The sequence below is a fragment of the Genypterus blacodes genome, unplaced genomic scaffold (assembly GCF_046128005.1).
Source record: "Genypterus blacodes isolate CSIRO-AG114 ecotype Tasmania unplaced genomic scaffold, CSIRO-AGI_Gbla_v1 ptg000070l_1, whole genome shotgun sequence".
In the NCBI taxonomy this organism is placed as follows: Eukaryota; Metazoa; Chordata; class Actinopteri; order Ophidiiformes; family Ophidiidae; genus Genypterus; species Genypterus blacodes.
The window spans coordinates 4,421,347-4,433,471 of record NW_027466880.1 but is presented as its reverse complement, the minus strand read 5'-3'; the positions used below and the strand labels follow the sequence as shown (position 1 = coordinate 4,433,471).

At 43.6% G+C, this 12,125-nt stretch overlaps 1 protein-coding gene across 6 annotated transcripts in view; it reads right to left on the bottom strand.

Annotated features, from left to right (window-relative positions):
* Nucleotides 1-12,125, bottom strand: part of sulf2a (sulfatase 2a) — a 41,457-nt gene that overhangs the window by 4,988 nt on the left and 24,344 nt on the right. For 4 of the 6 annotated variants that reach the window (XM_076156626.1, XM_076156625.1, XM_076156628.1 and 1 more), the window contains 7 exons: nucleotides 4,022-4,297; nucleotides 3,151-3,390; nucleotides 2,894-3,045; nucleotides 2,526-2,695; nucleotides 753-903; nucleotides 302-477; nucleotides 82-210 (listed from right to left, as the gene is read on the bottom strand). In XM_076156626.1, the coding sequence (XP_076012741.1) occupies nucleotides 82-210; nucleotides 302-477; nucleotides 753-903; nucleotides 2,526-2,695; nucleotides 2,894-3,045; nucleotides 3,151-3,390; nucleotides 4,022-4,220 (1,217 nt within the window). In that variant the 5' untranslated portion in view covers nucleotides 4,221-4,297. Of the gene's footprint in view, nucleotides 1-81; nucleotides 211-301; nucleotides 478-752; nucleotides 904-2,525; nucleotides 2,696-2,893; nucleotides 3,046-3,150; nucleotides 3,391-4,021; nucleotides 4,298-7,391; nucleotides 7,890-12,125 lie in introns of those variants that run through there. The other 2 variants (XM_076156624.1, XM_076156629.1) reach the window with 2 other exon arrangements.

Sequence of the window (12,125 nt, the reverse complement as noted above, 5' to 3'; positions counted from 1 at the left end):
ATAGTGAATGCTAAAGGAGAAATATGTTTCCCTGACCGATGGCCAAGACCAGGAATTAAAAAAATAGTTGTGTGTGTTCACCTGTTGACTGGCTTTTCGGTGTCTAGCAGCTTGAGGATGGACTTGCCGTCCATATCTGAGGGAATATCAATACCGGCCATGTCCAGCAATGTAGGGGCCAAGTCGACGTTCAACACAATATGAGGATTCCTGTAGAGGAAGAAGAAAATGTTTATTTTCAACAGAGAGGGCTTTACATAAAAAGATAATAATTTCAGCATATAGAGTCTGAGTCACTCACATGGCACCTGGCTCCACATTAGGTCCTCGTATGTAGAAAGGTACGCGAATATCAAACTCATAAGGCATTGATTTGCCCTTGACCAGACCGAACTGGCCAATATGGTAGCCGTGGTCAGAAGTGTAAATGAGGTAGGTATTGTCCAGCTCGTCTGTCTCCACTAACATGTTATACACCTGTAGAGGACATCATGTATTGAATAGATGCAGTATGACACGATAATTCATATTTGATAAAGTTTGATAAGTCTCCTGTGCCAGTTTGAAGGAACAGGAGTTGGACCATTTACCAAGTGTGTGGTGGATACATTAAACAATCACAGAATGGGCACAGATCTCTCAGGACTTGGGACTGTCAAGATACAGTATAATGTGTGTGTGTGTGTGTGTCTATCTGGGCTATCTGTTTTTAAGTGTGTCTGGGTTTGTGTCCTGTCTGCTGGGCCACTCGCCTTCTCCATGCTGTCATCCACTGATAGCAGGGTCTGCAGCCTCCTGCGCTGCAGCATGTTTGTGAATTGCATGTGGACGGGCTTCATAGCTCCTGTGTAGCGCAGGATCCAGTGCTTGTCTAGGTTAGGAGCATGGTTGTAGCTGGGGGTTCTGATAGAGGAACAGACAGAAAGAATGAGCTTGAAAAATTATGTGAAATTTGTGATATTTCCTCCCTAGATCCCCGAAAAGAGAACACAGTGAAGTGTTTTTCACACCGGGGCAGCGTAAGCTAAAAACGGCAACTGCAGCAGTAAAACCTCAGGATGTCCACTAGATGGCACAGAGGGGGTACTTTGGAGTTGCAATACACAGGCAAGATTCCTGTGCTTCTTACTTTGATTTTAGCAATGAATTTCTTTTGAACAAAATTTTTTTTTTTGCGGTATAAGTAGGAACTGATTTCCATGTCTTGCCCGCTCATATTTTATACCTTTCCCACCCATTTCGCCTGTCTGACTAACAGTCTGCAAAAGCCCCATGTATGATGTCAAACACCCTGTATCCACTGTGGATGTACACAGCAGCAAGTCTACCATACCCTGCATCATGCCACATCTTTGCAATCAGTTTTTCCGTGCCTATTGCTGAATGTTCCACGCTCTGTTGCTGTAAACTACATTATACAAAATGTATCTGTGTGTATTGTATAATTACATTGTGCATGCACAGCAATATCCCCTCTTGGTGTTTGCAGAAGTCTCCTGCACTTTTCTTTCTAAGGCAACCAAAATCTGTTAATGTGTTTCTAAAGTGGATCTTACATAAACCATGCAGAATGCAAAGCACTGCAATCAATTTTCCTGTACACAGTGAGGACAGTTTGATCAATATTTAACTTCAGGCCAGACAGAACCTTAATTATTTCAGAATAAGCACTGCTAAACATCCGAAGAGGCAAACGTGTTTAACGTTTAAAGTGGATCGATTTGACTTTTAAGAAATGCTAATGTCTCACAGCCTTGTCTACAGATGGCTGGGGAAATGTGTTTGCCTGATGCCAAGGTGAGTAGAAAGAAGAAACTTTATCACCAGAGTAGTGCAGAGGCATTTTCTGGCTCTGTGTGGCTGATAAGGGCAGAGCGAGAGAGAAATAGCAAGACAAGGCCATTTCAAAAAACGTCTCCCCGGGGAGAGTCAGTGTATGGAGAACACAGCAATTAAAAGGTTATAACTTTGACTCAGACTCTGGAGCTACATTTTCAGAATATTCTGTGTATAAAGACTGTGGCATGGGTTAATTGTGCTGAGGGTATTAGATGGATTTGGAAGTGTGTGTCTGTGTGTGTATTATTGGGGGGCGCTGGCTTATTACTGCTCTTGTATCTGTCTCTCGAGGCTACTGGCAGAACAACCATTAGCCAGCAACACTCGACAGGAGCATGGGGGCAGGGGGACTGTACTGTGTGTGCGCGCGTGTGTGTGTGTTTTTGTAACTCATTACCCATGCATTAAATGTACATCATTCATGCCTCTCATTAAGTATGTCTGACAAAATGGTACAAAATAGCTGAGCTCATTATGGAGTTGAGACTAATTTGAACAACACGCAAATAAACTGGAGCCATAAACTGGCAGTCCAAGAAAAAGGCTCCGCTCCAACAGAACAACACCAGCAGCGGAAGGAAGATATGGCATGATGGTGTGCATATTAGCAATGACAAGATGCAATTTCTCAGGTTGCTTAATCCTGTTATTAGTTATTTTCAGCATTAAGCCTGTCGGAGCCTTACATGTGCTGCGAGGCGTTGAGGAAGGCGGCACTATACTGGGGGGCGGAGTCCTCTGGGCCATGTGGGGCAACATGACTCATGACCATCATGACGGGACGGTGAGGGTACATCCTCTTGGACATGCGGAAGTAGTTGATGCTGTCGTTGGTGATTACGTCTGTCAGGTAGTCCTGTAGAGCAAGAACACACACCATCAGGCATGTAGTGACAAACACACACATTTAAATATTCCACCTGAAACATATCACGCCTAACCTCATTCAATTACTTTTTAAGCATTCAACTTGGAAGTAGCCACATTTTATACAGTAAATATCGTGTAGCTGCTGATACATTTTGTAATTTATAGATTTATAATTAAGTAAGACCTTTTGGTAGTCGCCGCTGTGCTTCTCTCGGACTCCGTTCCTGCAGAGGGTGTAGTTGTAGAAGCGTGAGTTCTTCACCAGTGCCACCCATTCCTTCCAGCCAGGGGGCACATAGGAGCCGTTGTACTCATTGAGATACTTTCCAAAAAAGGCTGAGTGATGAACAGGTGAACAATGTGTTAATGCTTTCTCCTCACCTTCCATCTGTGGACTTTATTTGGCTTGAGGAAATCATGGGTCAGAGCAGAGGCACTCACCCGTCCTGTAGCCAGAGTTGTTGAGATGCACAGCGAAGGTGTGGGGCTCGTGGTGGACCTGCCACGACGGCGAGGAGCAGTTCTCATTGTTGGTGTAGGTGTGGTGGTTGTGGACATACTTCCCCGTCAGGATGGAGGAACGAGACGGGCAGCACATGGGTGTGGTGGAAAAGGCATTGGAGAAATGCATGCCGCCCTTTTCCATGATAAGCCGAGTCTTGTTCATGGCCTGCATTGAACCTAGAAGAGAGGGAGGTGTGTGAAAGAAAAGGAAAATATGATGCAATGGGATAGGGAAAAAGAGCGTGAGATCGACAAAACGGGGTAAAAATCCAAATAGGAAAGATGAGGCGTAAGAACAAATGCCGTGATGGAAAAAGGAAAACACGAGAAAGAATAAAGAGAAAAAGCAAATGAGAGGATAAATCTTTTTGTTAAAGTGCAGCCCATTTGAATTCATGCGTACTAAAAGCCTTTCAGTCTGGTGGTGATTGTTTGGGGGAAACAGATGCTTGACCATAAATTCCTGCTTTTCAATGGAAGTGTTCACACAAGTGGCCACAGGAGGACAAAGGATGTCACCAAGGCCATTATGCAGCCACTCCAGTCCAATACGCCGTTAAAGGACTTAAGTGGGTAGGGAGATGGCCAGGGTTTGGCACTTAGACAATGGAAGCCATAGGCCAGCAATGGAGTTGGCAAGACGAGCATGGTGGTTGTTATGGTGCCAAGAGGCAGCATTACGGTGACTTCCCTTACTGATGCTGTTGCACACACAGGGACAGAACATCTAAACTCTTGAGAGGTGGACAAAGAGACACAGAGAAAAATAAACACATACAGGGAAGGAACGATCACCATTAAGTCTTACCCAATTCTATATCTTGATCATCTGTGAGGATGAGGATGATGTTGGGTCGGATGTTACGGATGTGTCGGTCCCTCTGCAAGCGGGACTTCATGCGATAGCCAGAAAGGTAGCCAGAGCTCTGGGTTGAGGGAAGGATTCCCACCAGGAGGAGAAGGAGAAAAAGGAGAGGGAGAGGGGCGTCCAGCCCCCGCCCTGCCATCACTCTACACTGCAGTGACCAACTCAGTGTCTGCTCCACACAGCAGCACAGAGGAGTCTGCAACTGCCTTGATCAGCCTGGGAGAGAAGACAGAGGAAGAGCGATAGGGACGCAATAAATAAAGGGTAAGTAAGGACAAAAAGTAAAGGTAAAAAAATTTGTAAATGAAGGTAATAAAGGAAAGTCAGTACAAAGCACAAAGTACGCAGACGATGGTACACATGAGGCATGGAAAAGGACACAATACTTATATGGGAAAGAAAGGACATGGTGTGAGGGCTTTAAGGGCAGAAACATACAGAATACACACACACACACACACACACACACACAAACACACGAACGAAACACACGTATGTCGAACATAGATACTTGGGCTGGGGCGACGCTTCGACGTTGTTGACATCATCGATTTGCATAACGTGCATTGGCGCGTTGCAATGATGTAAGATGAGTTTGCCAGGTAAAAGCAAAGATTCCACCGTAGAACAAGTTGCAGCAAAAAAAAAAAAACACGATCATCTGTGTGGGCGCATCTTAGACAGACACGGAACAATACAGAGCTCTGTAAGATCTGCTTCTCACAGCAGCAGGTATGCACCAACATCTGAAGTGAAAACATCCCAGAGCGCTTTGCCAAGACAGCAGCAAGACGGCACCAAAGTCCGGTTTACTTTGTGTCCCCACCCACCAAGCATGATATGTTTGGATTAACATGTGTTTGTAGGAGGCACTTGAAATTGATTTTCTAAATGTTTCTTCACTCCCCCATGTTAAAAGTAATTCCCGCTGCTAATGTAACGTTTAACCATGCGTTGTTCTTCCGTTTTATATTTTCTGTTGAGCTGAACAGTCATGCGTGAGTGAGCTGAATGCTGAACTATGTTTATGTTTGTCTTAGGGTCTTCCCCAATTAAGGACACATAATGCATATTTTGTTTAGTTACATCTGTTTGTTTTCAAGAGGAGATGATTGAATAAAATACAGGAATACTAACGAGGCAAGTTCTTTTAAATTTATTTGGGGAAATTTCATTGTTATATTAATTGAGTAATAAAAATCATCTGTAGATTAATTGACTAATCGAAAAAACGATCGGTAGAAAAATAAAATATTTAGCTGCAGTCCTAATAGATGCACACAATCCTGACAGCACAAACACAGAACAGAAAGGTTGAGCTTGCACTTACACACACACACATGCACACACACACACACACACACACACACACACACACACACACACACACACACACACACACGTGGAAAAATAGCAGATGCAAGCCTTGCACAGCCATTACAGGGTGCTCTTCCGTACAAATGCACCCGTTTGGGTTGAGTTCAGCTCGTTAATCAATCATTAATGATGCATTAGAGTGGTGTCATTGGCTGAGTGTAATGATCTCTTGTGATGAGCACATGGCTGCCAGGCTGGGGCTAATGGGCCTGGGCCCAGGGCCAGCTCAGGCCTCACCTCCCCATGAGAGGAGTAGGGTGGATAGGGGGCGGAGGGAGTGACTGAGGTGAAGGAGAGAGACAGAAGAAGAGACGAAGAGAGGTGAAAAAGGAGACAGGGGTCATTGCACAGGGACAGACGGGGTGGTGGAAGGGCAGAACTGAACACAAAGGTATAGAAAACACAAACCAAGTCACCAAGCTGTGGTAGAAAACAATATTAAAGAGCTTGTGAACATTGCAGTGACAGTTTATGGGTTCTATTAAAATAAACTTCCACTGGACGTGTAGAAAATTGCCAATTGTGCTCACCCCGTGTAGGTTTAATCTAACAATTAATGTCATGGCAACGGTGCATGTTAAATAGAGCTCTTAATGAATCTGTGCATGCAGTTTGCATAAATTACACCACCATCCTATTAGCTACTCAGCTCTCCAATATCTCCTCCTCATTACCAGTGTATCCACTCTGAGTCTACCATGGAAACTGTTAGTTTAATTCCCTTGCATACAAGCTTGCAGCATTTACCTGACAAATCAGCTCCCCCTGAAATCATTATGACCTCAAGGATCAAACCTCAGGATCAATCATTTTTGTGAGATCTCACAAAAACAAAAAGAAGCAATAAAAACAAAGGCAATGTTTCAAATGTAGGTATATAATTTTCAACCACATTAACCATGTTTTTAGAGCTCTGAAATTCATTTTACGATAAGGCAACAACTTTGACAAAATAGATACCCCCCAATATAAAATAATAAATAGTAGAGCGGAATTATCTGTTGCTTTTACTGAGCTGTGATTTATCCTATCAATGCATTTAAATGTGAATCAGAGAGCCAATTAAAAGTTCTGTTTTATAATAACAAATCATCACACTAGCCACAGACCTCAGTGACCACCTTATTGCACGTAGTGTGTGCCCACTACTAATGCTCCACTTGTTCATAAAAAGGTGTGTGTGTAGGCATGCGTTTGTGTGTATTTGACAGTCCGACGAAGGAGCAGGAGCGCAGAGCCAAATCAGTTTGAAGAACAACACGAGGTCAACATCCCTCTGTAGGGATTTCAATGCCTCTTTATCAACCACAGCGGCAGGAATACAGGCCAACATGGAGACAAACAATACACACACTGGACGCCTAAACAAAGCTATGTCCTTAAACTCTAAATTGCAATTCATGTTTAGAAGAAAAGCGTATATAGGACCACTGACAGACAGCCAGATTTTGATAATATTTGTTAAGAGAATAAAGTGGTAATAATCTGGGGAAAAATAAAATATGTTCCTGGTATCAAGTGGGAATATTTCAACTTTTGTCTGGCAGTATTACGATTATTAAGTCGCAGATTCAAAAATTCACAGCAATCGCATCTGGCCCAGCACAGTCAATGTAACGCCCTCATGATCTGTTGTTGGGTTTATTTCCTCATTGAAGAAGCTGTGACTAAAGAAGCACTGCAGCAGAGATTCAACATGGAGCTCACAGACTTCTCTCTCCTTTTTTGCATGTAAAATGTGAATAGTAGTAATCACATTTGTTCACAAAACATTACCACATTATTGTCTTGTTTTTTTGACATTTTTCGCATTCTCGTAGGATTTCCACTTTTATCCCCTCAAAATATCATTCTCATAATCTCTTATTTTATTCAACCGCAGTGATTAAACTCCATCATAGGGTAACGGGTGACAACAAATGAAAAGAATTACCTCCTTTCTTCAATAGCCCGGGAACTCTGTGCTCTGTGTCTGCGTGAAGGATAGCTCATCACGCTAACTGAGAACTTCCTGTTTTTTGGTGAGACGTCCGCATTGCACTCTGCCTATCCCACAAACACCCACACATGTCCTCCATCCTTCTCCAGGCTCGCACTTGTACAAAATGCATACACCTCCATGAAAGTAGAAACTAATTGCGTGTGAATATGTCTTCACACACACACACAGACAAAAACACACGTACACACACACAGAAATCTGAACAAAACAGCCGTGTTAACTCTGTTTTCACACTCCCAGGGCATGTGGTTCTTCCCTGGAGGAACACACACTCTGACCCAGGGCGATGTGCTGGTTGGATCTGTCCTTGCTCGTCTCTCTCTTGCTTTGCCCTGGATATTCTCCCTGCTTGTATCCCTCCAGTTCCAAAAACCCATACAGACACAAAAACAAACACTTAACCAGCTCCGTCTTCCCCTCATCTCAACGTGGATTCCGGGACATTTCACAACAAAGAAAGAGCGGATTCATTGTGCTCCATATTCAAATTGAAGTTTCCTGCTCTGGTTCCTGTTTTTCAGTGATTTGTGGTGCAGGCATGTTGTGCTTACATGACTTCTCGTTGCTGGTAGTTTGCAGGTTCAGAAAGCGGATGTGAGAACAATCTGCACAGGAAATATGACTAATAATAGGCTGGTGTACAAGAAAACTCACTTTTTGACATCGATCTAATCTGTATTATATATGCAAATGTAGGGTTATTGACATGCTGCGGTGGTGGATGTTTTCTGACATGACTCCCATGAGGCCTCCTCCTTTCTCCTTGTAAGTAAGGACTAATTGGATTTTCAGGCTTTTATCAGCTCTAACTGACAAACACACAGCCCCTTATTTTCAGTTCTCTCTCTCTCTCCCTCTCCCTCTCTCTTTTATCTACCCATATTGTTTATCTCTCTGGGTGGCAGAGCCTACATGAAAGCGCAGGAGAAAAGCAGCAGGACACCACAACTGCAGTGTACAGGCAGAAGACAGGACACCGTAAAAATGAGTGGCTATATAGAAATGGACAACCGTTAGAAAATAAATGCTAAGCTATTCTCAGTCCCCATCAACATAACTGATGTGTTGCTTTGTGCGCATTCATAATGCAAGCCAAGGCATGTTGTTTCTGTTAACGGTGATGATTCAGAGCTCATTTTCTTCAAACTCAGACAGATCTCTGCCCACATCAGCTCTTTGCACTCAGTCAACGGCGGAAAAACAACGCTGACTCAGCCAAAAAAAGACAGAATGAGAAAAGAGAAAGAAAGAATTTTGTCATTTCGACAGAAGCACAAGATAACACAAGTAAATATAACACTGCGCAAAACTCATTAAAGGGTTAGAGCTCAGAGACGAAGGGGTGGAGAGCGAGCTTACAGAGAAGAGAGCAGAATATGAGATCACACAGAATGAGCTCCAACAAGCGTGTTTCAGGAGCTGGGATCATCTAAGGTGATGTTAATTGCAAGTGATGGCCTGGAAATCAGAAAGGAGGAGGAAATTTTTGCTTGGGAGTCTTTGGCGCACCGCTGCATGGCCAGATAAAAAGTTAATGCTGTTCATCTTTTATTGATAGGACTGAATTATAGATGCGGCGAGAACAGAACTGGCCATGTCACAGAACAGGCATAGGGGGTAAGTGGGTGGCAGGAGTGGAGGAACAAAAACACAAATGGGATCAACACAGCGATATGTTACACTCCCCAACAACACACAACAACGCCTACAAGTCTCCCAGCTGAAGTGAGGCAGCGTGGAAGCTTAGGGAGTACGTGATAAATCTCCCAAAGAATTTGTAGCGGCATTAATGTAGTTTTCTCCCATAAATAAACACCCCTGGCTTTGAGGGAGGCGTAAAGTCTTATTCGTTGTTATCTGCAGGCCACCGAGAAGGCGCGAAAGCCAGAAAGAATATTAGAAAACCAGGAAAAAATAGACATTTATTATGTATTGAAAGAAGACGAGTTATGGCATGCACATCCAATTTTATCAGCTCTGTTTCTCATAAAAACCGTATGAAATATGGAGGTGAAAGCCAGACTCCTGGATTCTCTATCACGAGCGTTCTGAGACACGAGCGCATACACATCGAGTAGGAGGCGAGTATGAGAGCGAGCGAGGACCTCTAGGCATACAGTCTGTAGAGAACAAAGCCAGAGCACTTCCCCAAACATGAAGACTAGATTCACACACCAAGGCGTCCATACAAACTAGAACGGGATAAAACAGACTGTATCAGGAGAGACTTTCCAAATCACCCCAACTGCCATTTTCAATCTTCTCTGTTTTGTATTGGGTGGAAAAAAAGCAATCGAAAGGGCCAAGAGAGTGTAAATGGCCGCATTCAGTCAATGTGGCCTGCTGCAACACTATCAAACCAATCCCTTTGCTTATAATTGAGGCTTGCGCAGCTTTGCAAATGTGTGACTTTGTTCCCGCTGGCCTGCCAAGCTCTGAACAGAATGTGCAGAATCTCCAAGGACCCTTGAATTTAGCAACAAAAGTTGTCATTCAGATGCAAATTCCAGGAAAGGCATGCATCTAGGTGAGGGTAACTTTCTCTAGGAAGAGTTGTACATGTGTGTGACTGTGAGCGCACATTTTTGTGTCGGTGCAGGGATGTGTATGTGTGTGTGGAGGAGGGGGAGCGGGGGCAAGGGCAATTCTCAATACTGCAGGGAATTCCTTTTTCATGATAATAAGAAGCCGTGATTTGTTGTTATCCTTCATCTATCTTGCTTTCCTCCATCATAGGGTAACCACAAACTTCACAATATTTCACCTCAAATGGAAAAGAGCTTACAGGCCAAAGAAGCAACATCCCGATGGAGCAGATCAGTCCGACATCACTGGATTGACCCACGTCTTCTGATAATGGCTTGACAATTATTAATGTTGGCTTCCCTGACCTCTGAAACAATGGTGACTTTGATAGGCATCATCATATCGTCATACTCTGAAGTCCTGATGACCCCTTAAACCATTCAGAAATGCCAGACCTCTCTTTGGTTTGAAATGCTGTCTCTGTACATTCTTTTGATAAATGTGCTTTTACTTCCTAATAACTAACTTTAATGGTTGTGAGTGGCAGGAGATAATGCAGAGGCTGAGCCCATTCATCTGGAAGATTTCATTTAGATTTCCCTGAGGTTCTGATAAGCTTGGCACACACACACATTTTCAGTTGACGGTCGCAACCTTCTCAGCACTGCAATTTTCAATCTGAATTCGTATGCAGAAAAGAGCAGCCGCTGGAGTTTAGAAGTGGGGAATTTGATTTCTGCTGTGATGAGGAGACTCCAGAGTGTAATATGTCTTCACACACTCTTAAATTACTCACTTCTATTTAAGTATATACAGTACATGCACACACATTCGCTGTGTATGTGTTTGTGAGTGTTTCCTTCACAGTTGAAAGAGGTTACATTATCCCCAAACCCTTGGTATCATGCGGAATGTGAAGCCAGAGTGTGAGATATACAGTTTATCCGATTCATCTCCAACACTAAACGCATCATTAATCCTGTGATGAGTCTCTTGTTTTGAGAGAAAGTGGTTGTGTCATATGTTCTTACTGGAATGCACACACATGCACACGCCAGAGAAGTGAAAGTGAGAAGTTTAGGGAATATTCAACATGGAATATACTCCAGCCAACTCTTTTATTTTTCAGTGGTATTGACATGGAAGTAGGGTAATAACATCTATACATATATATATATACATAAAAATGTCATGGTGATCATCATACAGTCAGTTAGGAAGAGTTCATCACAAAAAGAATTTAGGCTTGGGACACCCAGACAGAGGAAAAACCTTCATGCATGCTGGGAGCATCATCTCCAGCTCTCTAATCCTCTGGGCCCATTATATTCTAAATAGGTTCAACGCCACAGAGTGATGAGAGGCTGAGTGAATAGTTTGGTGGAAAAAAAATAAGTAGGCGAGGAGGAGAGACACAGTTGGGGCAGACAGACAGATAGTGAGAGACTGTATGGCGGTGTCAGACAAAGGGTGCAGTCGTGATGAGCTCTAACTGGAAAACAAAGGGTATAAATGCACACCATGCACATACACTCAGTCACACACACAACAAGTGCGCAATGAGAGACACACACACACACACACACACACACACACACACACACACGTGCACACACACACACGTGCACACACACACACGTGCACACACACACACGCACACACACACACACACACGCACACACACACAAATTAGACTTCAAACCCCTCTCCAACAATGCTAGAACAGCAGCCAGGCTAATTAACTCTGAATGAACAGTGTCTTGTTGTTTCCAAATTGTCTCACCCTGTGAGCGCTAGACGGCCATCATAACTGCCTGTCTTTTGTCTCCTCGCGTTGTAACAAACACCCGCAGTGAAAATATTCAACATAATGAGCTCAGATTGCAACCGCACCACAATAACAATGTCAAAAACGTTTGCGGTGAGGATGCTTGGTGATTGGATTCAGCCATCATAATTGAAATTCACAATTTACTTCTTTTCTTTCAGCGTCTGTCCCTCTCGCCCTCCGTTTCCAGCAGCAACCGTGTGGCATGCAAGGCAAGTGTGGTGGTCGGCAGGTTTTGAAGGGCTTCAAACAGGGTCTGTAGCTGTGTGGGCTGACCCCGGGGGTCGTGGCATTTACCCCTGCTCATCTAC